General features: G+C 42.3%; 1 protein-coding gene across 4 annotated transcripts in view; it reads right to left on the reverse strand.

Annotated features, from left to right (window-relative positions):
• Positions 1-25,549, reverse strand: part of LOC106793193 (agrin-like) — a 154,200-nt gene that overhangs the window by 24,103 nt on the left and 104,548 nt on the right. For 2 of the 4 annotated variants that reach the window (XM_014759910.1, XM_014759909.1), the window contains one exon: positions 965-1,201. In XM_014759910.1, the coding sequence (XP_014615396.1) occupies positions 965-1,201 (237 nt within the window). Of the gene's footprint in view, positions 1-964; positions 1,202-1,363; positions 1,465-11,056; positions 11,431-25,549 lie in introns of those variants that run through there. The other 2 variants (XM_014759912.1, XM_014759911.1) reach the window with 2 other exon arrangements.

A 25,549-nucleotide genomic window follows, 5' to 3' on the forward strand; every position in this document is an offset into this window, starting at 1 on the left:
GAGAGAGAGAGAGAGAGAGAGAGAGAGAGAGAAAGTAGGATGACTGCGCGTATGGAAAAGGGCTTTTAGAATCGTAGCTTGACTCCGTTCACGTCAAGGTTGAGTCGAATATATCTTGCGTTTCGTCTGCGAACGCGTTCAGACGAAAGCTTAGCCATCCGCTAATTTATCATTGTCCGCATCTGCCTAGGTGCAAGCTAAAGAAGAACCGACTTCAATCGTTTATTACACATGGAATTTGTTTTTCCTCCATTTTTCCTCCATTTTTCCTCCATTTTTCCTTCTACGAATTCAAATTCAACGATAAATACGGTAAGATTCTTGTTCTCTTCTCGCCGGTATTTCATCTTGTACGTTGGATGGATCGCTCGTTCGAAAGGTATGTTTGCCCGTGCCAGGGTGTCTATAAAATATCGTTAAGGTATAAATTAAACCCATCGATCATAGCCACGGCTTTACATTTTTTTTTTTTTCTTTCTTTTTTATGATAATATGCCAGAGCAAGGCTTTGCTTTACGATTGGAGACGCTTTGGAAAGTTAAGTAGGAAATAAAAAGAAATTGAGACAAACGAGTATTGGAGAAACCACGATGGTAAAAACTTCTTATAGAAAATATATGAATAATTTTCATTGGATGAAATTATCAACGATGCAACGAATCAAAGTTTGGATCGATATTATTGGAACGCGCTTGCTCAGTGTTTTCGGGTGGAAGTAATCTCCTTCGCGACAAATAAACTCGCTTACAAATATCGGTTGATCGTTGAGGTCTGTTGTCCGAGCTTTGTAAACATTCGTACGTCACGTATAACCTGCTGGAATCTCGACGATTCGTATTTTTCTAGATTATTTATTACATCGATTTGTAATCATGTTATTTTTCTATCGGGTTCGGATCCTCTGTATAAAAATGTATAAAAATGTGTAAAAATGTATAAAAATGTATGTAATAGAATAACTTACCGCATCTACCCTGAAAAGCAACGCTGATATTAGCGCCTTTCGTACAAGCGCTTTTGTTCAAGTCGCACAAGGTCGGATAATCGATGCCGTCAGTCCCGCAAACGGGTCCAGAGCCCTCGTGATCTCCTAAATTCGGACAGATTTGTAGGCACTCGCAGGAGGCATCGGTACCGTCGCGGCTTCTTACGCATTGGGCACCTTGAGAGCAGTTCAATTTCACGCACGGATCTTTGATCTCTGCAACAAAGACGTTACATATTATACAATTGGATGGGTTTAGGAAACGCGCGTTCGTTCGTTCGCTCCACGCAACGAAATGCAAGCTAAACGCAAAGTTCGCTGAATAACATAGTAATATGTTTCGGAGGCGAGTAGAAATGGACTCGAGCGAAAGTGTACCTTTTGGAAAGACGTAGCAGCAATGGCATATAGTTACGGCGGCGCAGAGTATCAGAAGGGCGTACGTTATCATTGTTCGCGCCTGTTTCCGGAGTCCCATTCTGGAAAGCAAATCGACATATCTGGCTCGTCATCGGGCACATCCGTAGGATTACTCGTACCAGCTATATATGTACGAGTCGATTCGCTTCTCTATTATGCGAAGAAAGATGCAAAGTAAGCGTTTCGGGGAAAGAGAAGGTTGCCGCGAGCGGATGTAGCTCAATAGAATAGGAGGGTGCCGTTCGAAGGAAGCCCGGAAGGAAAGGGGCCGGAAGAAAGATAGGACTTTGTCCGAATGATTGATCGTTTGCATTCAATAACTTGGCGCCCGGTGTATTTTCGATTTCGCATTCACCGCAACCCGATTATCGTCGTTAATGCATTTAATTCGCCACCCTCCCGTCGTCGCAACGCCAATCGATGCATTATTAATTATCGGCATGACAAACGCAATTAGCGCTCGTCTCCGCCTAGTCGGCTTCCATTTACGAACCGATAGGTCAATATGAACCCAGGTCTTTCCACCCTTGTCTTTCTAATTTACCGATTCCATCGAATTATTCGCTCGTCCCTCGCGACAAAGGATCATAGGAAAGAGATAGCGTAGAAAATGAGACGATATCTATTATATAATGGACTAGATAATAAATGGACTAGACTAAATCTCATCGGGTCACTTTCCGGGTGCATAATCGAATCAACGAATTGACAAAAAATCAGATTTAATCGAAATCCCTCGTAATTGGATGCAGCCTCGGGTCGTTGCATTTGGTTGCTGCGAATAATCGAATGATAGACTCGATTTGCAAAGAATTTATTTGAAGCCGTATAACGGGGTGTATTCGTAAAAATAAATGAGAATTACGTTTTCGCGTTGGGGTACAATGAATTTCTCTCTCCTCTCTTCGTCCAAACGATATTCATCTCGTACACAACGTGCCCCGATATCGTAATTAATAATCCATTTTGGTATTTTTTGCCAGTACGTCTGACCGTCGCAGCTCGTCGCAGCTCGTCGTTAACGCTCGCGGGATAATTAATTACCTCCGCGACCAATTGCATCCTATTACTCGACCCCCGACTCTCTTCCTATTTTACAGATGCTTGCTTTTTCCTAATAATACACTTTCCACGTAGGGAGTATCGATGACGCGCACGGGGAAAAAAAGAAAAACAGCTTCAACTAGAAGAAAACCCTCTCCTTCTCCATAGAGAGATCTACAGCTAGAGGCTAGAGCTAGAGGCTGGAGCTAGAGGCTAGAGCTAGAGGCTAGAGCTAGAGGCTAGAGCTAGAGGCTAGAGCTAGTTTGATAGCGGATGAGAGTTGGAATAAAACATATTTAACGATGTCCCGGAAGAAAAGTCGGCTTGGCGCGGTACCATAGGGCGGGGAGGGGGGCGCTTGGCATTATTTTCGCGAGTAGCTTTGATGCGGAGCACGCTACCTGAGATTAGAGCCCTACTATTTCTACAAGAGCGTGTAAATACGTAATCGCTTTTTCCGAGTTTGAAAGTTCGTTGCTTGTTAAATTCTCATATGCGGCGAATTTGAAAGCGTCCTACAGCGCTTATCTACTTGGCTGACCACACTCGGATATGTTCTCTACTTATTGTTAGATTCCACCAGGAGCGACCTAACGGTACTTACATACGTCACATTGTACTCTACGATATATCATAGCTATTTGAAATATCTCGAATTTATCATCCGTTATCGTTTAAAGCACGCACGTTCCTACAGCAATGGGGAATACGAATTTATCCATCTGTGTTTATTTATCCCCTGATGAGTACAAACAACCTTTGAAACGTTAAATAAAATGATCGAGCAACGATAAATCGTATTAATTCGCGTGAAAATTTAATACGATCAATTACGCGTTATGCGGAGAATCGTTCGATGTATCTTGTATTTGGAATTAGAACGAATGCGCGCACAGGAATCGCGTAGATGGGTTATTAGATCCACTCCTGACACGACCCTAAACTAGTATCCTAAACTACTTAGTTGGTTGACTAATCGAAGCCAAGACTGTAGCGAGTAGTTTTATTCGCTAGCGGAGGATTGAAAGCGGGCTCTGTGTGTTGGCCTCTTTCTCTTTGTCTCTCGAGCACGCGGTTTATATAAGGCTCCATTATCTATGCTAATTAAGGAAATGCCGTGGCCATCATAGCGGGAATGCGGAATCACGAAGCGTAAGGGAGAGTTAAACGGTAAACTTTGAGCGAGACGAGGCGAACAATGACTCCTTGACACACGTCCAATGCCGGATAAGAGTCGATTAGTCTTATATCTGATTCGGACGTGCCGTTAGCGCGTTATGCGCCATTAACCCTCGTTTAGATTTTTATCGGTAGCTGAACGCGAAGCGATCGCATGGCAGAAGGCCCACCCCCTGGACGGGGAGGGACTATCTACTACCTCTTATGATTTCAACAACGACTATCTATATCATCTTTTTCTCATTATACGGAATTTACTTAGATGTCCAAAGCAACTGTTATATTTTCAATGAAATTTCTTTGTATCCTTTGACGCGAATCGCCAAAGCAGCCTGCCCCATATCCTCATACAAAATGACAGACAACTTTCTATTATTGCATCGCGTCTTCGCATTCGCGTTCGATGACTTCTGCTTGTTCAAAGTACCTCAAAACGTAGTACGTGTCTACGATCGAACATTCGATTATCTTCTTCATATCGAGGGCTTCGAATTTTCACCCTGCCACCAGACGCCTTTATTTACTTCTCTGGAAGATCTTTTCGAAGGCGAGAAGGAAAGAAGAATCATTTATTTCCTTTCTTCGAATTTTTAAAAATTATGTGCGCGCGCGCGAAGTATGGCAGTAGGAAGAATTTTCAAGCGATAAAGGTCGAAAGAAATGACTAGACCAAAGTCAAAAGGGATTTCCATTGAAAAGCTCTATTGTATTAGTTTCTCTTTACGACGGAGCGCTGTAACAAGGCCAAAACGTATTATTAGAATGCGACCCGTAGAGCAGATTAAAATTTAAGTAGTCAAAGGGAAAAACGGAAAACCATCGAACAAGAAAGACCGTATACCTGCATTTCTACTTATTTCAAGAACTATGGCGACTTTTACAAAACACGATGCAGCAACGATAGTAAGACAATAAATAAAATAAGGAGCTTTTTAAGAATATTACCTATAATGAAAGGTTCATCACTGGAAAGCGAGCTTGGCACTTTTCTCTCTTTGGTCTTTCTTCTTGCCAGAGAGAGAGAGAGAGAGAGAGAGAGAGAGAGAGAGAGAGAGAGAGAGAGAGAGAGAGCTAAGCTGCTTTCGTTAGGAAGCACGTAGAGCGTTGATCGTATCAAAATTTATTTCGCGGCAACGTGATTAATAACACTCACTTTTGCGTCTAATATATCATGCGTAATGATGTAATTATTGGTTTGCAGTTTTAAATAGCGCTACTTATTTCGCGGTACATTTTCTTCTTAATAGCACCCGAGAAGTAAAGCACGGAAATAAATGTCATTGTGATTGGTGGATCGTTTTTTCATGCCGCAGTAGAGTAGAAACTTGGGGAAATTAGAAAAGCGGGATTAGAAATAAAAATTCGTCGAAGGGCGTCGGACGTTCAAAGGGAAGAGAAGGCACGCTGGTGGCACGTGGATGAAAGGGCTGCCGGTGACAGCCGATGTTGGGAAAGCGATTCTCCCGCAGACGACTGCTTTCCCAGCGTTTCCTCTTATTTACGACCTCGATGTCGCCCTGTTTTCCCTCGATCGGGATAACCACGCTCCGACACATCGTTGAGAATTATTTCCCTATTCGCTCTTCGTTTTTCCGTCCCTGTCTTTTCACAAACGCTCGTCCATCCGGCATCGTCCTAACCCAATTAACGTCGGACAGAATGGCGTAATTGACTTTTTTTTTATGTCCAAATACGTAGGTAGGTTTTTCATACGCTCGCAAGAAACGCTCGTGGATTAACGTTTTATCGATAATTCCATTTGATGTCGGTCTATTTCGCGTTATAGTTATTCCTTTATTAGAAACAATTTATGCCTAATTCAAAATAGTTTCTACAAAAAAAGGGAGAGAGAAAAAAAGAAGAAATCTTATTATTTGTACTTGATAGAAGCTTATGGACGCGTTAAATGAGCGTTTTATGTATACATAATTTCTTGCAATTTGCCTAAACACGAACGCGTCCCTATGTCTCGTAGAAGAAAGATTTTAGCGCGATTTTAAGCGAGGAAGAGACTAAGGAATATCATACAAACCCTCGGACTTGGCTTCGGATTACAATTAACTAAAGTACAAAGTGCACGCGCGATTTACGAGTCTACCTTTTACGTTCCCGTCAAGTCGCTTTCCCAAGGGAACTAGTTGCCTTTAATTCGATAATACGGTCCTGGAAACGTGCAATATCGTGCTGCTTGGTCGCGAGCAAGTCGCGTGAGTTTCCTTCATTTTCGAGACCGGTTTTTCGCGACCGAGAGGGAGGAAAACGATTACTTTTGCGTTTCTTCTCTTCGACTGGGTCAGTCTCCTGGTTGGCCTCCTGGTTGGCCTCCTGGTTAGCCTCCTGGTTAGCCTCCTGGTTAGCCCCCTGGTTAGCCTCCTGGTTAGCCTCCCTCGACGACGGATAAGATCGTAGATTTGGTCAAATGAAAGAATTATACTTACGTGGTGCGTGTTACCGTAAAATACGATAGTTCGTTTTTCTAAGAACTTTTTACGATAGCGTAGAAACCGATGCGTTATTTGCTCTCTTGCACTTCGAAATAAAGGAAATAAAATATAGATCAATTTGGTCATTGATAAAAATTCATTGGCGATTCGCGCTAACCAAGAACGAAGCGAAATGAAAATGATTATTATTGTTCGGTAAGCGTAAGCAAAATGCGAATTTAACTGGAGCATATCTATGCAGATACGTATGCCGTAATTATTCTCGAGCGACGAGATATGGGTGCGATTCGTAAAGGCTACATTGCTTTATTTGGTCCCTCGTTTGTTTCGTCTACAAAATATTATAACTGTTTACGTTACTTGTGCAACGCGGAGATTCATATATTATTACCTACACGTACGATGTATATCTAAGCTTATATTTGCACAGTAAACAGAGCATTTGATATTTCCATCTTTCATTATTTTCAAATGATTATTTTTTTATTGAAACATTCGCTTACGAGTGAGATCATTATAAATCGTGTATCTACTTAAGGTAGAAAAGCAAGACGATTCTAACAAGGGGACAGCCAAGTAGACAAAATACCGATATTCTATTAAAGTGCAAGCAGTAAAATCCGACAACGCTGAACCGTATCCCGTGAATTCGGTTTCCCCTGTTTAAGTGGAGATTTGGAAAGATTTTCTTTTTCTCTTTTTTTGGTTTGACAGAAAGAAAATTCTTCTTCCATAGCGGTAGTTCGGGCTTGGAGCTACATTTAGGCGCGCTCATATCGCGTAAAAATACATATTAAAAAGGAAAAAAAGTCGGTAAAGTATTTTCGTTACAATATAAGTAGCGTGCAAAGGACGATCTTAATATTTAATCCAACCGTTCGTTCTTCTAGGCTTGACTTTTCTCAACGAGTAGGACGATAAAAGGGCTCTTTGAAGAAAGCTAAAAAGCGCTTAATTATCCGCGTGCTCTAAGCATTTCCTTCTAACGCGAATCTTCGAGGCATAAAAAAGGATTTACGTTTATCGAAGATTCGGTCGTTAGTACTTAAGGTACTTTTTTTGATTTTCATAGACTCTATTCTACGTTGCGGCAATAACGAGTTAAAGGAAGAAAGAATCGTCCTTGTTTCTCCGGGGTCGTGTAGCTTGTACGTATGATAAGCAAAACGAGACTCTTTCTTATTCTTCCACAGTAGGTATGTATGCATAAGGAAGTGCGCTTCGTTCATGAATAATGCGCGGAATAAGCGTTTTATTTGCGAATGAAGAAGCAACACTGCTCGTTATTCCAAAATCCTCGCTAACAGCGCACACGTATCTTATTTTTCTGCCGAGAATAAGCTGTATCTCGTTAAATCGTTCAATCATAATCAAATCCTCCCTTTCTCTTCTTCCTTTATTTTCATTGTGCGTGCAACAAATAATTGCTGAAAAGAAAGTCTCTGCTTGTTAAAATATTTCTATTTTCTCGGGTATTATCTTTCCTCTGGGAAAGAAGGGAAAGAGAAAGTACGTACTTAGGAAAGTAATGAAAATTTTGTTTCCTCGTGATATTAAGTTTACGAACATCTTTCCAACCTTCCTGACTTTTAATTCGACCAAACTTGTTCTCTCTCTTTTTCTCGGTCTCTACGTATTTTGCTTTTTTTTCATTGTTACTAGGAAGACGGCGCACGTGGCAAGGGACGAAATAAAGAAGCAAAACCCGGCGGAGGGATAGAGGGTGAAGAGGGAAAAACTGGTGGAGGCGTTGCGCGCTCTTAGATCTCGTCGACTTGTGCAACTTTAAAGTAGTTTGTGTCTAGGCTTGGTACATAAAGGGTCTATACGATGTGTATGCTAGTGCCATAAACGTTTCTGCTTATACCGGGTATGCTCGTTTATTTATGAGTTATCCGAGGAACCAGCAGCGTGGTACCTGGTCGATTTCTTGCTTTCCAACCGTCGTCGCCTTCGAGTTTGGATTAGTGTGGATTTCCTAATGTGTCTCTCTTATAATATAATATACCTATGCGTCTATACTTCTGTCTTGGGGTATACGTGTATATGTACGTATTTATTATATCGATCCTTGGCCAATCCTACCCTTCTCTTTTACCTTCCCTCTTCACCCTCTTGTGTTTCCTTATCTCGGTTAAAGGAAACCATCCACTTGCATTCTCCATCGACTTACCGCAGATAGGATCGCGCGCGTCGATGTTTCTTATTTACGAACGAAACCTCTATTTAATATCTCACCTATCGAGGCGAATAAGAAAATTCAAAATCACCGAATTGATGGTTTCATTCATTCCCTCGTTTCGTTATACCTTTTTGAACAGCTATCGAAAATTGTCGTATAAACAGTTTTCCGACATAGATTATTCTCCTATTATCGTTGCTGATTCTTGTTACGTTCGTCATTCGTTCAACGCGAATCTAATAAAGGCCGATGGAAAACAATGGATCGAACGAAATCCTACTCGAAAACAACAGTAGACAGAATTACAATTGTTCCGGGTAGCTCCATCTTTGTTACAAGAGAAGAAGAGTAAGAGGGTCGGCGAGTAAAGAGAGAGAAAATTCTCTCTGTAAAACTGGAGCTTGCGCTCGTATCTTTTCCTCGTTAAATATGTACTTTCGCGTGTACCCAAGAAAGTCGTGCGAACAAACTCTAAAGAATCTGGGCTTCTCTTAGAATTTCTCGAAATAGGAGTGCAACGTAAACCAGTTTAAACTGTACAAATGATACAATTTGAATTTTGCGTCAAACTACGTAGCACCGTTGTTAATTTAAGCTTGGTCTTGGTATTTGAATGCTTTGCAATTTGGTCATTTGCTTGTTGAACCTGGAGATCTTTGTTGATTCTATGACGTTTGGTAAGTTAGTTTAGTAACACTGCGATAACTCCCTATTCAAAGGGTTAAGGAGCTAGCACAGTTCCTTGTGCCGGTCGGATACCAATGAAGATTCCAACATCATCATCCGCATCAACGGTAACGCGGCCTAACTACTCTACCTTTTCATAAGCCTTGATATTCTCAGTAGAGCGAGTACTCTTTGTGGAATTTCCGCGCGCGTATACGTTACCACGTTACAAGATCGTGTGCGTACGAATATAGAGGAGAATTATTTTTCTACAGAGTAAACCGTAAAGTACACCCGCAATCCTTCCTTTCTATTCGACCACCTTCGCTCGGGGTTTCGAGCAAAACGATGCGATTACTTTATTAAAAACATCGCCCTACGTTCAGCCAATTGACCATTCCCTGTCAGATAAGAGTTTTTCTGAGTTTTTCAAATAGAGCTCTCATAACTATAATACATATTTAAGTATGTAGGTGTTCGCTGAAAGCTTTACGTTTCGACTTGGCACGAGTACTAGGAATTCGAACCCGGGAACCGCGACTATAGATATTCCTAAAAATCTATCAAATGCATCCAATGAAGCTCCTTGCGTCAGTGATATTGCATATTTAAAAATAATCCCGCTAAATTTCCATCGAGGTTCATTAATGAGTTTTGTATAAATCATTCTGTTGATATTGCAAACATTCGACGTAGGGGCACCGTTAATCTTTATCCAAAATTGTTAATTAATCTGTAAATTGAGAGCACAAGGGAGTGACACTGACGTGAGAGGGACGAACAGTTATCGTTCCCTCAGGGTCCAGAGAAATGAACTTGCCAAGGAATTAATTAGAAATATTACATTTCCAATGAAAATTCTGCCAAGTTGATTCGATTAATTCGCGTGTCGTTAGTACGATGCTTATTATCATCTAGGTGCGAAATGAAGTCTCGTTGCCTTTTTATCTCTCCCCCGGCTCTCTCTCGCTCTCTCGTCGCAGGGGTATAATAACAGGCGCATTACTGCTAATATAGGTTTTTAAAAGAGATATCGCGCCGCTAAACGAGTCAAGATAATATGCCAGAATTCGTTATTCGTATGATACGCAGCTAAAGTACGATAAATTCGACGATAGGATGATTTATTATCGGCCGTGCCATGAAAATTCTATCATCCTTTATGAACTATTTTCATGAAATCTACAAAGTATCCTTGCGCGCCAGGGTTGCGATCTACTCGAAGGTTCTTCTGATCGAATTTCGATGGAGTTTCCGCCCGACCATCATTTGATCATAGATTTGCATACTCCCCGAGGAATATGAGTAAATTTATTGGGAACGTTTGCATCATGCACTTACGTTTTGTTTCTTTCTTTCTTATTAGCAATTTAATCGGTATCCAAATAATAAGATAGACAGGAGGAAAATTGAATTTCATCGATGGTTCAGCAATATCAAAGGCATCTTTTATCGATTTCAAAGGAAGTGCGTAAAAGGCGCACTACTTCATCGTGGCCTTCTGCAACCACACTCTAAATATACGTACAAAGATGAGGCAAGTAGAGGAGATAGGAAAGCTAAGACTTCAAAGAGAATCTACGGTATCTACGTCAAAGAACTCGAGACGTACAAGTGTAGAACGCGGATGTGCGGAACCGTGAAGGGAAATTTTCAAGAATCTCCTAACTTTTTGCCAAGAAAATGAAAGAAATTCGTTGACGTGTTTTTAAACGTTCAAGAGAATTTGCTCGTCTATTAATGTACATTCGCGAGATAATTATTGCTGTTTACCAAGGGGTCTGAGGGGGGAAAAGGCTTTGATCGCTACGCGAAGGTAGAGAAAAGAGCAGCATGCCTCGTGCGAAAGAAACGATATGGTAACGTTAAACGAATGGTAAGGTGGACCCATAACATTGCGAAAAATGAATAAATAAAACTAGTGGAGGAGTCGACGAAAAACCTATCGAAATTTAGGATACGCGAAATCCAAAGCGTGAATTCCAAATGATTATGAAAGCACATATAGCAGGCAGATTTGAAAAGTGCCGCGCTAGGAAGAAGCGTGGCGAGGTCTGAAGCCTCGGCGATGGCGTCGCTATCGTTCTTCAATATGGCGCTCGTTCAGGATGACACACATCGGTTGACAAGGCTTACGAGGTTTCTACTGGGAGATTTTTCTCTTTCTTGCACCTTCCGCAGAATTTCAAAGTTCACTCTCGCCGAGCGTGACCAATTAGTACGTAACGCGGCAAAAAAGTGAGAGGAAAGACTCGAGAATTAGTCCCCCCTCTTCGCAAGGTTCACAGGCGGCACACATACACGCGCGCGCGAATGCAAGTCGAAAGTCTCTTCTTTTTCCTGCTCGAGAAACGTTCAAGAGATGATCCGTGTTGCGCAAAAAGTAAGAGTACGGTGATTTTGCGTGAGGTTAACTGGCGCCAAGCACGGATTTTCCAGACACTGAGATTTGTCTCCGACAAGAACCACCCACCGAGAGGCGCTGCCGACCTCTGATATTGATTTTCCGGGGGAAAACAGAATAGAGGTGTGCCCATGATATGCTACCGACTGGGTGGTCTGGCCGATTTGGGTGGTGGGCTGGGGGTGGTGGCCAGCTGGTAGGGTGGCCGCCACTGGAAAGGGAACCTCCACGTGAAATGGAACAATAGAGTTAGGCACTACTCTTACCTAGCACTAACCTATTTCGTTCTACGCTTTTTCCAATTGCATAAATTTATTCTTTCAAGAGCATCCAACGAGACATTTATATTATTTCCAATAACCGAGCATATTTAGTAAGTGGAAATAAATGTGGTCTGTTTGTTTTTCTTTTCGAGAGGGGCACCTAGGCGAACTAGGTGAGAGAGTTAGGAAAAAATGTAGCAAAGCCTCGTATCACGCATGGAAAATTTCCCAACGGTTCAGATTTCTCTCGCATGCTCGTTTCCTCGTTCTCTCCATCTCGTCCTTAACGTAGGTACGACTGCTTTCAAACGTTCTATCTCTCTGTTACAGACTACCGGAATGACCTCGATCTTTTCATTCGTCCTGATTCACGAGAAAAATAAGACTTATCGCTTACATATTCATTGAGATACGACGAATAACAGGAAGAAATTGGTCACGCTTGCTATTATCGATGACGAGTAAAACTACCGACCACCTACGACGGTATAATTATAAAGAGTATTCGTCTGAAATAATTTGATGCATTTTCTTACTTGTAAAGAAAATTCGGGTGAATCGTTAATCGTAATATTTTTCTTTGTCGCAAAGGAAGTACGTTGAGCCATCTATCTACACGTGCATATCTCATCTATATAGTTTGTCTAGTAATATTTAACATTATCTTATTTTTTGACAAGAATATAGGAGAATTGGCGTTCAATTCTCTATACTGTCTATCGTCGTTCCTAGTGCTAGAATTGCGTATAGAAATCGGTCTTTATTTCTACCGTATCCTTCGACTACTTACTTTTCTCTCTCTACTTTCTTTTTCCTTTACCTCCACGTTCTGGTATTTCTTTTCTGTCTGATTGATGCGAGCAATCTCCAAAGGTACTCTCAGTTCTTCCTACTTTCCCATCCTTGACGTATCGGAGTTTCTAAAGGAATCGTGCGAATATCGCGTTAGATCCACGTGGGATTTCTTTAAATATTCAAAGACCATCCGAACTCGCATGCAGTATATCGAGTTCTGCTGGATAGTCTGCGAGACGCTATGGCCGAAGAAGGAAGAAGAGAAAAAGGAGAGAAGTTAATGGTAGCTTGGTTTTTCGATTGAAAAAATAAGTCGACTGTCATTAAAAGAAAATTCAATTGATTTCTTGTTATATAGACAGATCCGTCTCGTTAGACAAACTAACGTAAGGTAGATTGATAAGGATTTAAATAGAGTTGGAGCATAACCGCAACTATTCTGGGTCAGGGTGGCACGGTGGCAGGGAGGCAGGGCATTTGGACGAGAAAGTTCCGGTACTTGTAATGCCTAAATCGCATCGCTCGAAGGGATTACGAGTTTGCCGGCGGTCGGCTTACATACATATGTAAGCAAAAAGAGACCAGCGCGAATTTGTCGAGTGACAAATTGCTCCTATTCGAAAGAATTTATCCTAATCTGTCGATCCAAATTTCGATATTAGAAATAACGCCTTTATTTCTCTGTCGTATATTTACTTGAACGCTTTAACTTGGCAATTTTTCCAATTGCCAAGCGGCTGTACAATCCGTTGCTTGTACATCCGTCAGAGCCCTTTCCCTCTAAGGTTAATTGGATCTCCGCGTTTGCCGCGCGATTAAATGGACGTTAAACGAGCCGCAACGTTTGTCCGCGTCCTCTTCATTTTCTCCTCCTTGTGAATCGCGAATACGTTGCGAAAGAGAACAAAGTTTTAACCTCGCTTTTACAGTCGAAATCATTTTCAGGCGCAGTCGAGTGGTGCACCCGGTTAATTTACCTTTATCGACTTATCCACCACATACATGCAGATATGTTTATAATCTCTACAAATATTTACGAATATTTTGTTTTCACAGAAACCTTTTTTAGTGTCAATATACTCGTATAATGGAAACGTGCTGTCCGGAGTTGACTGGAAAGGAACGTTTTTCACCTATTACAAATAATTGTTTAAGTAGAAAATAAGGAATAATGTTTTTGACTAAAAAATAGAATAGAAAAATATAGTTTGTTCGATGCGACGCGCGTGGCATGCGCAATCGAATTGCTTTTATTATTGTATAGTTTCTGTTAGCACTTCGACAAGCGGTAAAGGTACGTCCATTAACTTAATTACAAACTTTATTAGGGTATAAGGATAGATAGATGCGTTTGTGACTATACCTTGCCAATAATTTTACGTTAATGAAACGCTAATGGGAGAGTTAAAATGAATCTCTCGCTTTTCAGCAGATATGCCGCGAAAATGGGCAATACAAAGAATACGTCTTATCGAATTCGTGAAATATTTTTGGCCTTTATTTGCTAACGGTTGTAGACTACTTTTCACCATTAAAAGCATGCATTTTGCGGCTTTGTACGCGCACCGTACTATGATTCCGCTAAATTAGTCGGGCTTAAATTAATCCAACGAATGACGTGAGCTTCACGCTTGGAAACTAATCACACGCGCCAATATACTGGCCATTATTGTTAATTGTGTTCGCGTACTGCGAATGTTGAGCGTATAACGCTTACCAACCAATAGGATTCGCATTAACGGCGGATTTACCGAAATGAACAATACGCAGGATATGTCAAAGCAAGTACGTCATGGTACGAGGCCGAACCACCGCGTTGGTTAGCTACTTCGCTGTAATCACGAAGAGCATTGGTTGCCCTTCGATAATCGATTACGATTTGGACAGTGATCGAAAGTAGTCAGATAAGAAATTTTTAAATTCTCCTTTACTTATGCTTATCGCGATACGTCGTCATTTCCCTAAAGTTTTCGAGAAATAACGAAATCGCAGAACATATTGTAAAAGGTAAGACGCGTTACGAATGACATCAATTATCGTGGCCGCGTGTCAAGATTCGAGATAGAGAGTTCGCGTTGGGGTTGCTTTGATTATAGCAATGCTAATCAACGCACCGTTGTATACAACGAAAAGGGGTTGGGCCTTTGGAAAGGGGGACACGAGAGCGTATAAATTATCAGTGGATCGAAATACATGCGCAACACGAGTCTCAAACGTCAAGAACATCTCCTCTCTCTATGTTTGATTATCTTAAATTCGGAGTGTGATAAATATCTGAATTATAAATATTTGAATTGTATTGTTGGAGACGCACCCTTTCGATTTCCGCCGGCACGCACATTGATGTTCCTTCTTCCTACATACGATTAGTGTGGGGGATTCGACAAAGTAGCAAAGTATGGGCGCGTCCAAGTGCGAGGATTTTTCCTATGGCGAATTGATGGGTAAATTTGGATATTTTTGTATAGGATGGAGTTTAACCGATCGACTCGTTAACTTTATTAGACGCTTGCTGATATACGTACGGATAACGGTTTGTCATTCCGCAACAAGTGGTTACATCGAAACGCGTTCGCGCTGATTCGCATCTCGCGTGAAAGAAGCCGCTAATACAACTAGCCACTAGACTAGCGTATTCGGAACTAAAACGAGCTCGATCCGTTTAGTTATCGCACATCGTCTATGCGTACGCAAAAATTTTCGACATAAAAGCGAATCTTTACAGACTGCGAGTTCAAAGCGTACGCGATCCTTTTCACGTTCATCTATCCGTTCTCATCCCTTTAACCCCTTCTATCGTGAAATTATAGCACCAGCGAGCATCAGTTAAAGCAATTCCTTTTAATGCATCTTCTACGTTTCGCGTAATTATTCCGTGTACAAAATATATAATACTAAAGATTATTCGTATTATCACCCTTTGGAGTATTGTCGAGTAAACGCTAGCTTTGAAAAAGGAGCTTTTGGTTAAGGAAAACAATTCGTACATTGTCATTGCTCATCGATTAGTAATTAAGAGGTAATTAGAGGTTCGAGAGGCTAATTCGAAGCTCCTGGGCTTCATACACAGCGAATTGATGGGTGGTGTGGTGCACGGCAGGGTGGTGCACGGTAGGGCGGTGCACGGCAGGGTGGTGCACGGCAGGGTGGTGCACGGCAGTGTGCGGCTCGACGACGAATCTAAGCACCTACTTTGAAGACAGTCGACAAACACGTAATCAACGCTGAGAGGTATCCTCCACGGGTTTGTTGCTTCCTCTAGGTTAGCATTGCTTCGATCTGGCTCCTCGCTTGCGGCTTTCTCGGTTCGCTCGGTACTGACCGAGTCAGCGTCAATGCTTCTACGCGAGCTTCCTATTAGTCCGCTTTCTAGCACAATCTATCGACGTATTGTATGCATCTTGTACACGTATGCATGAAATTGATAAATCAATCGATCCAAGAATCTCAGTAGAGGTAAATCGGTTAATTACGTATCGACCCTGTCGTACTTCGTTAATGAGAGCTATCTTTACTCTCTTCCTTAAAAATACTTCTCACGATCTAATAGAGATCGATATTGATTTTGCGTTACAGCATTTGATGATCCGCTTACTCCTGCAGACTCCGTTCCAAGAGACTTTTATACGTTGGAACGGATCGCAACTTGTATTTGTACTGCGACACGATCTCGACGGATATGCGGGCTTGCCAAAGTGTCTAAGCGCACCGATTACTCGCCGATTACGGTTTTTAGAACATTTAACAGTCATAGCGTATCAAAAATGAAAGATATAATACACGTCGATATTACTAGCAATGACTAATTTCCGGCTTTACGGTAACATATATATGTACATAAATATACCGGGTGATCCATGACGGTGTAAAGCGTTGTACTTTGGCTGGACTATATGCACGGTCGTTCGCTGTCCCTGGTCAGGACTACGCATCCCTGCACACCAGTACACATCCAAGCGACACAAGATAGTCGTACCAATCGTGTAAACCCAAATTGGACGGGAAATTTAGTGGCCTGTCCCACGAATTTTGGACCCGAATTTTGGACCCGAATTTTGGACCCGAATTTTCCACCGGTTCTTCTTTCCTTCCTTCCACCTTCTATTATTCCTCGTTCGACACTATCCCTAAACTCGATCATCAGCGCTCCCTGCGATTGCATAAAGATCGCTCGTAAACGGCCAAAAAATACTCATTTAGAGGAAGAGCGATAAAGAGGAAGCGAAGTCAGTTAGCTGTTGAATAGTTTAATATGTGCCGGAGGTCTACTTAAGCGTTCATAATAGGCGAATCCCACAGCAGTTTCAACCGAATCAGAGCTTGGGGTCAATTGTTGTTCGCGCATGCATTAGCAGCAACGTTATCGCGTGCTTTGATTATCTAATGCTATACGAGCAAATTTGGGTAAAATATTGTATTTCAATTACGATATGGATTTACTTTTTTTCTAGTTAGGATTACGAAAATTTCTATGAGAAAGATTTTTCTCTTTTTTACTCTGCACTTTGAAAATCTACCGCTGAAAGTATTGGAAGAAAATGTGACAGGGATTAATACGTGTTTCATTTTTCAAGCGAAACAACGTTGAAAAAGGACGACGTTCGTTTCGTGCTTGGAAAGGAAATCGTCGGAGACGTCTCGAAGAAAATACAGTCCCCGACGATGATGCAACGTCGTTAAATTGAAGAGTATCGAAACGTAACGAAGTTTGCCGTAATTTCGTTCCGCTCTTAGGATCGGATGTCATCGGCTCGTCGATATCCAGCCCTTTCCGGGTTAGGTTTTAGATGAGATTATCGAGAAGCGCATCGAGAGAGAGAGAGAGAGAGAGAGAGAGAGAGAGAGAGAGAGAGAGAGAGGATTCCGTCGTCTCCTGTGAGAAGGGCTGACGAGTGGTCTTTCGAGATGCTTTGGCATTTCCGCGGTTAGTTAAACCATCTCGAGACACCTTTCGCCAACATTTGCCGCTCTTTTTATACCTTGTAACCTCTTAATCCGACTCGCCAGTGCGTTTACATTAACGATTAAACCCTCATCATAAGCTCTCATCTCTCTTTTTCTCTATGAAAAGAAATCCAAGAGAGGTATAACATCCGATAGGAAACTTGACATTTGTGTTCTAAATTCTGGCCATCGTCGTTTGTTAAAAATACCGAAGGGAGATCCTGTTTGCGATACGTTTCCTATTTGCAAGTAATTAAGTTTCCAATAAAATACGTTTTTCGTGGCACGATCATCCATAGGTGCGATGTTTGCAAAATATTTCATGGTATATCATCGTCGACCGCGCGCTGTCCGTTAGACGTTAATATAAATCTCGTGAAATCGTTTCGAACTACCGACTGCTCCGTCATTTTTCTTCGTTAACCAAAAATGACATCGCAAATGGATTAACGTTTACCTTGATTCGTACTTTATCACTGTTTTTTATCCTACGTTTCATTTATCAATCTATTACATATAGAAATATGAATAATAGGTATGGGATACATACCTAGGTTGTAGCTTGTCCTAGACTTGGCTCGATTCAAATGAACCGATTGAGAAAATTGCGGAAAGGTCTGAAACGCTGACTTCCACACTTGGTCGTGATTTATTTGAACACGACGCGATAGTTTCTAGGATCGATTGGAGGATAGATGGGATCGAAGGCGATAAATGCTCGTAAATAGGGTCCTGTCGGACAAAGATACGAGCACGAGCACGAGCACGAGCACGAGCACGAGCACGAGCAAGCTATTGCGAGGGGGATTGTTTTGGATGGTAGAGTTCTCCTCTCGCTAAACACCCACTTCCATTAGGCGCGCGATATACGGTAAATGCATAGGGTGGCACGCTGCGGTAGCAAACATAGAGTTGGGAAAAGAGAACAAGCCTGAAAACACGATTTTGTAGATATTTGCTCGCGAATTCCGCCTGTAAGAGTAAAGAAGTGGAGCGAGAGTTTGGGATGAGGCGGAAGTACATCCTGGATCGCATATCCGGCACATTGCGTTCGCTTTTTCACGAACGCTTCGTGCTATCCTATTCGTAACCTTGCTCAGACGGGACGGAAACGGGCAGAAAAAAGAGGATAGGAAGTGGCGGGGAGAGTCGAAAAATCGTGACGCGAAATCATCGTTGCCACGAAGGGATAGAAAAGGAAAATTGTTTGTATATTTAGTTGTGTATGTGTGTGAAATAAATAAATAATAAATCAGTCGCGTTCTTATGCAATTGCAAATGCAAATGCGAAACAACTTAAACTTTAACTCTAAGGAGATTTGTTAGCAGCGTGCTCGAATCGATCTTTATTGCATCGAAGGAAGCGAGAGATAATAAAAGACGGCGATGGGTGGATAAAATCTAATCAGGACGTGTTAGAACGGTTGGAAAAAAGGGCTTGGCAGGAGAAACGATCGGGCAAAGGAAACGAGGAGATAACGGCGACGCGAGGGTTATCGCGTGGCTGAATGGCGCCATTACCGGTTTAATATGGATCCTCATTGTCAGTGCATTACGCAACGACGTATTCCAAGCACCTACTACTCGGCGGTCCTGGTGCGTGCGGTCGCGCAGCGAGACCTATATCGAGACAGATAGCCTTTCAGAACATTGAGCGCGTCCTGTCCGATTAAACATCCTGCACCCGAGTCCTCCGAACACCCCCGCCCGAACACCCCCGCCCGAAATTCTATTTGCCTGACATATGCGCCCCGTATCTGTTTGCGGCCTTCCCTAAATGCCATCGTGTAAGGTCCGAACTCAATTAGAGAGAATGCGTTCTACCGGAGCCCATCTTGTCTCCACCTCCGATTCCCTATCTAAATTTATTCTTCAAATTTCAATGAAATACATTTCAAGAGAGATACGAAAGTCATTTCTAACCTTTTCTTACCTTTTCGATTAAATATTCGACTATTTTTATTTGCGGAAAAGTCGATACCGGATGGTAGGAACACCGCAGAGACGAACTTAGGTTCGCTGGAAGGATGTTCGTTGTGGAATCAAGAAGCGTAAGAGCGAGCCGTCGTTTCTAACCCCATATTGAATGATATCGATTCCCGCCAATATTCGTACCGTTGTCGAATAATACCAAGAAATAATCCGACTTTTAGCATGATTTAGCGTTTTTATTTAACGACTAGGAGAAATAAAAAATGTATCTAGATGACTATATATAGAGAGGTCCTACTTGTCGCCCTACTTGTATCGTATAAACACCAATATAAGTGCCATAGTTCGGAAAAATACGAGTATATCTATATACTTGGCGAATCGAACGGTTTACATGCTTGCCGTATAACTGCCATTGACGTTAGCAGACGAGTGGCAACGTGTACGACGAAGGTTTTTCGAGTTTCGTTCGTTCGTTCGTTCGTTCGTTCGTTCATTCGTTCGCTCGATCGATCGTTATTCGTACGCGTCGACGCGGTACCTCTCGATTCATATTTTTATCCTTTAACTCGTCCATGTTAGAAAGATCAAACGACCGTATAATTATGATTTCCATCCATCTTTCTTTCTCCCCGCCGCTTTCAACCCTCACCTGTACGTAGAGCTTGTTTGTATTTCTCATACATATTCATAGGGAAATCCCGTTGTGGCCAAAGAAACCGACATCGCCAGGCGTAACTTCCTTCCTTTTCATTCCTATACCTGTGCACGTATCAAGTACGTCAAACTCTAGGCAAATCGATAATAATCGATAATAATAATAAAACTTACTTTGACACGGCAACAACGACTCTCTTTCCGAGCAGTCGACTAAAGTAAATCATAACGGAATAAAAACGACGCAACGTTGGAATATAAACACCGACCGAGAAGAAGGAGGAAAAAACATTAAAAAGAAAACATTAAACGACCGAGAGACCGTTCTTTCGATAAGCTTAACATCTGCGCATACCCCTACCCCTTTCGGTCCTCATTCTTCTAGGTTTCCGACGAGACGTATTCCTGCATTAGGTATTATACATTTTCTACTTCATTTATTTTTTCATTTATATTACATACACGCGCACACATGCGTATCGAGGCTCCCGTTGATTCTTTTAAATGCGACCGATTACCGAGTGATGGCAGCATCTGTATGATTAGGTATAACTCGAAGACAGTCGAGTATCGCTTCTTCTTCTTTTTCTTCTCGGTTAACTTCAGTATCAATTGCAATCTATTCGCGAAATTTGACACGCGTGTTTTTGGGATTTCATTTTCGTCGTGCTTCTTCGTTATCTTCGATTATTTCGTAGTGTGTTCCTTTTGAATTGGGTCTCGTTCACTTACTAAGTATTTATTTTACTGGAATCGGTACCGATCCGCAGCTGCGTCGAGATCGGGTAAGTATTCATTACTATTATTTTCTTATCTACGCTTTTGTGACTATTGTATTCGTAAAAATTGCCTTTCTTCGATATAAATTATTTATTTTGACGAGGTGACGCGCGATCAGAGAAAGAAACTTCTCAGGTAGAAGAATAATCGAGCTGTACCGCATCGGTCGTTCGGAGAAGCGACTAATTCGAAATTTTGAGGTTAAAGTTTAAACGGGTCAGTCGGGTTTTGGGTTTGATAGGAATAGCGGTAGACCATTGGGCGGAATCCACGAAGAACGAGTCCCATGACATTTCAGATGGCAGATCTTTATTTTTGCTTTTACGACAGGTACATCGTGCGAATCCCCTTCCTTCCCTCTCAGAGAGAAAGAGAGAGAGAGAGAGAGCTCTTCGCCATCTCTAGGGTACTCCTCGTCCCTGGAGAAAAATCGGCGCTAGAGAGCTCGCGATCGCCAAATTTTTGCTTTAAATATATTTCTAGTTTAGGAGAGTACTCGTTTCGCGATTTACCGCTGAGTTAAGGTACATCATGTAAAATACCCTCTCTTCTCGTATTCGCGAGTAGATCGGATAACGTTTATAAATAGCGCGGAAAGGGTGAGCGGGGGAGAGAGAGGGAAGAAAAAGGTTCGTATTCCTGTCGCGCAGATTAACGGGCAGAACGTTGTCGCGATAAAAAATATCGTGTGCGCGCGTGCTCCACCGATTCCTCAGTGATTTAGTATTCTCGCGGAATCATTATTCCTCTTTCGTCTTATACATTTCCGCGCGAGAGAGAGATGTAAAATTCGAAGATAAAAATGCGTTGTCCAGGAGATCGATTCGTTTTTTTCCTCGATTCTTCATCCTTTCGACTCTCATAAAATAATCATTTGGTATCGACTCGCAGAATCCTAAGAACCTTCTATAGCTGAAGAGTGTATCCGAGATTAGATTTAGGAGGGAAAAGAGAAGGATAAGGAAACTCCGGGTTATGGTAAGGAATAGGATGGGAGGAGGAAGGAAAAGAAAAGCGAGTAGCTTCTTACAATTTTCTTCTTTTCCACAAGAAAGTTTATTTTCGAAAGGACGAGCGAGCTTGGGTAAAGTACTTGCACATGGCGCAGCTTCGTGTTCCGCGACAAGACCGAGGAGGCCACGGCGAACACGAGGAAATAGAGCCAACAGAGGAAGGAAGGAAGGAAAATACGAAAAGGCGACAGCGATTTTCCATAAGCGAGCATGTTCTTGTTAATCCTAAGAGCAGCCTGTGCTCGGTTGCTTCTAAGCTCGTTCGGTCGCGAGCGACTTTGCCGAAGTAATAATCGAGTTCGATGCGAAAGTTTTCGTTGGACGAGCGTTTGAACGTTTCCAAAAGTTCCACTTGGATTTGTAGGATAGAGGCCCCAGACGATATCCCCGATAAAGCTCGAATTCGTTCGTCGATATTCGCCGTCGTAATACTTGCTAAAATGACTCTCTCGAGAGATAACATCGAGAAACCTCTACACACCCACCTACCTACCTACTATACCTGTGTAACGCGCATCGATTTCTTTTACGAAATGCACCCGTTTCATTCGATAATACTTTTTAACGCGGCCCAAATTGGGGAATCAAATTTCGTTTGATCTCCCCCCTCATTGGGAAAATGAAGGGAACGACGGGGCAGCCTGTTGGCATCGCAAATTTTCATCGACCCGACGAATCCGACGGTCGCAGTTTCATTTTCTCTAATATTTATTGCACCATTTGAGCATCATAGTCATATCATTTATACCAACGCGAGAAGGTAGATTATTAATTAAGCGGATAACAAATCGTTCGCGGAGAACGTATCGCGTAACAGTCTAGCGAACGTGCAGGAAGCTCGGCAATATTTTGCCGAATGATTTGCGAATGCGGTAGGGAGTTCGAACGCGCGAATCGAACCGATAAACTTTCCCGATACCACCCTTCTCTTCTGCTCGAATTCATTCCATTGTTTTATCGCCATCGTCATCTTATTTATTTCCTTGGCTTTTTTCATGGATAAACAACGGGTATTTTTGCCCATTGGTCGGAGCCAAAAAGATCGCGCACCTACGTAGATATTATATAATAGAAGCAAGCTAGACGGAAAAAAATGAGGAAGGAGGTTGCTCTCGTTACTTTTCTCGATGACGATCGATGCCAATCCTACTCGTAGTCCAAGGAGGGTTTACGGTACCTTCTAACAGGGAGAGAGAGAGAGAGAGCGAGCAGGAAGCTTCCGAGTTAATAGCGATTTCTTGGGAGCTCCCTTTTTCTCCTGTCTTCCCTTATCGACTCGTCATTATAATCCCGTGGCTTATAACTTTGCCCCGAGGGAACGTACCGGATAGCGCGAGGTAAGAGAGAAAGAGAGCTTCCTAGACGTTTCCCCCCTGTCCCAGCCCCTGCCCCACCGCGTACCTACTTGAAAAGTGAGAAATGAATCTTTGGACGAATGCAAGGTGGAAATCCTTACGGTTCTCCGAGGGATTTTAACGAGTTCGCGATAACGCCGAGTGACGAAGAAGCTTTCTTTCTTTTTCTAACTCGCAATCAGATAGGAGGAACAAAGATAGAGAGAAGTCGGCGTCCGAGTAAAAAGTAAAGCGCCTTCCTGATGCGACGACAACGCTCGAGGATTACTTTTGAAAATTCGTGAAAAATTCAGGCTCTTTCTTCCAGCTCTAATCCAGGCCTGTGATTTAAGCGTAAAGCTCGCTCGTGTCCACTCTCGATGCCAATCATCCCCTTCTTAGATCAAACGACGAGAACGCCGCTAGTTCCGAGCTAATATTCTTTTTCCAACGATCTTGTATCTTTCCTCGCGTTTATCCTTCCGAGATTCATGAGAAAAGGAAGAACCGATGAGAGGAAAAACGGACAAATTTCTTTTTCTCTCGGTTTCTTTCACACATGCCATTTTCCTTTCTCACCTTTATGGAGAGTAAACGGGTCATAAGTCCGATAGCGTAATGATCGTACGGGGAATACCTCTCGAACAAAAAAATATGAGAAATGGAAGGAAGAAAAAGGGCCGATCGAAAAATAAATCCGTATTGTGTGTTAGAGTCGCGCATACGCGAATATAGAGGTTATGCCGAATTATGGTGCTTCGAATTATTCGAAGGCGGCGATCGGATTCCCAAAGAATTCGGTTTCGCCGTTGCTTCCTCTTCTTCTTCTTCTACGTCGCTACGAATTATGGCAATATATTTGAAGTTTCACTTTTCTCTAAAGTTTCGTCGATGCGAAATTAGCTTTTAGGAGAGTTACCGAGATATTTTTCCTTGACAATGAGAGAGAGAGAAAGCATGCGCATCTTGCTGACTCTTAGAAAAATTCCTAAATGAAATGTAAAATACATGAATAATGGATTCGAGGGATGGCTTTTAAAAGTACATTATCGCGTGCGAGTCACGATTAATATAAAGGCACGTAAAAGCGTCTAAACGACAATGACTCTCGTTCCGCGTAAGGTTCTTCTCTTCCGAGTTAGCCTTCGATCCGAATTTCAAATCGAATACAAAGTTAGGAGTCTTGCGGAGGAAGGTCGACGGGAGGGTTTTAGCTTCTTCGAATAGGGAAGAATTTTATTGGACGTAGGAAGTCGAATCGCGGGGTTGGAAAAGACGGGGAACGGTTAGGAGTAATCGTTCAAAGTGGGATGCTATTTAGGGGTAGGAAGGTAGAGTCGTAGCCGATGTGCCGACTCGGCGGACTCCAAGTTTATTTCAATTATTTAAATCCCTCCGAGATTGGTTTAATTCAGTTCGATTCGGGGCGTTGCAGAATCCGGTCTACGTGATCAGCCTTCCTTCCTTCCTTCAATACGACTGTTCGGTCAGCTACGACGAAGCGTGTCCACGAAAAGGAAGAACGACACTTTCCACGAGATATTCTCGAATCGTTCGCAAAAGCGGAGAATCCTCTTTTCAAAAGGCCCCCCACCGCCGAAGACTTGGTCTTCTGCGCGGATCCGATTTTCCAAGAACGTGGCTTTCGAATTGGCATATTCAACTGCGGTTCGCCGCTACGAAATTGTGGGTCCTATGTGCGTGCGTGCGTGCGTGCTTCAACCAACGCGAAAACATCGATCTATTCGAGCGTCTCGGGCATTAAGCAAATTACAAGGTACGCCCTTAAATTACGGACCCAGTGCGAAGAGGAAGCTACCTTCTAACTCCTCATTTTTCCCTTTTTTTCTTGTTTCCCTCGACGAAGAAATTCGTAGGGAGAAAATCCAAGCGGAAGAAAAGACTTTACCTTTCTTTCGTAATCCCGTTTAGGAGTTTTGCAAACCGTGTCTTATTTCACACTTTTGGTAGGAAAGGTAAAAACGTTGGTAGAGAATATGGCACGTCGGTAATATGCATCGCGCTACGAATACGCACGTTCGTATAATAAGATGAAGTTGGAAGATATGAAAAGCAAGCGAGGAAAAATCGCGAATGGAAAGAGTCGGAGCATCGCCAGGTTACTGCTATACACACACATATATATACATACATATCCGATAGTCGCCTTGAAATACGCCAAGGCGTGTTCACAGAGAGATTTTGTCTCTTTTCGAGCTGCCAACGAGCACGTTGTTACGTTCTACATTCCATATCAAATTCCGTTAAAAAGATTTGTAAATATGGTCAAATCGAGGATTGGTTCAACCGAACATTTCCCCCCCGTTTATTTTCTTTTCAAGCATCGTAAAAAGGAGAACTCGCTTTCGTATCTATTATTCGGTATCGTTTGAGAAGCAAAAAGTTACGCGATTTACGACTACGAATGGAGCGGAATTACTTTCGGATTTCCTCGTGGTGGATATCGATAGAAAATTATTATCCAAATTCGCAAGGAAAGGTTGTAA

Source organism: Polistes canadensis, unplaced genomic scaffold (assembly GCF_001313835.1).
Source record: "Polistes canadensis isolate GaletaPanama2010 unplaced genomic scaffold, ASM131383v1 scaffold_12, whole genome shotgun sequence".
NCBI lineage: Eukaryota > Metazoa > Arthropoda > Insecta > Hymenoptera > Vespidae > Polistes > Polistes canadensis.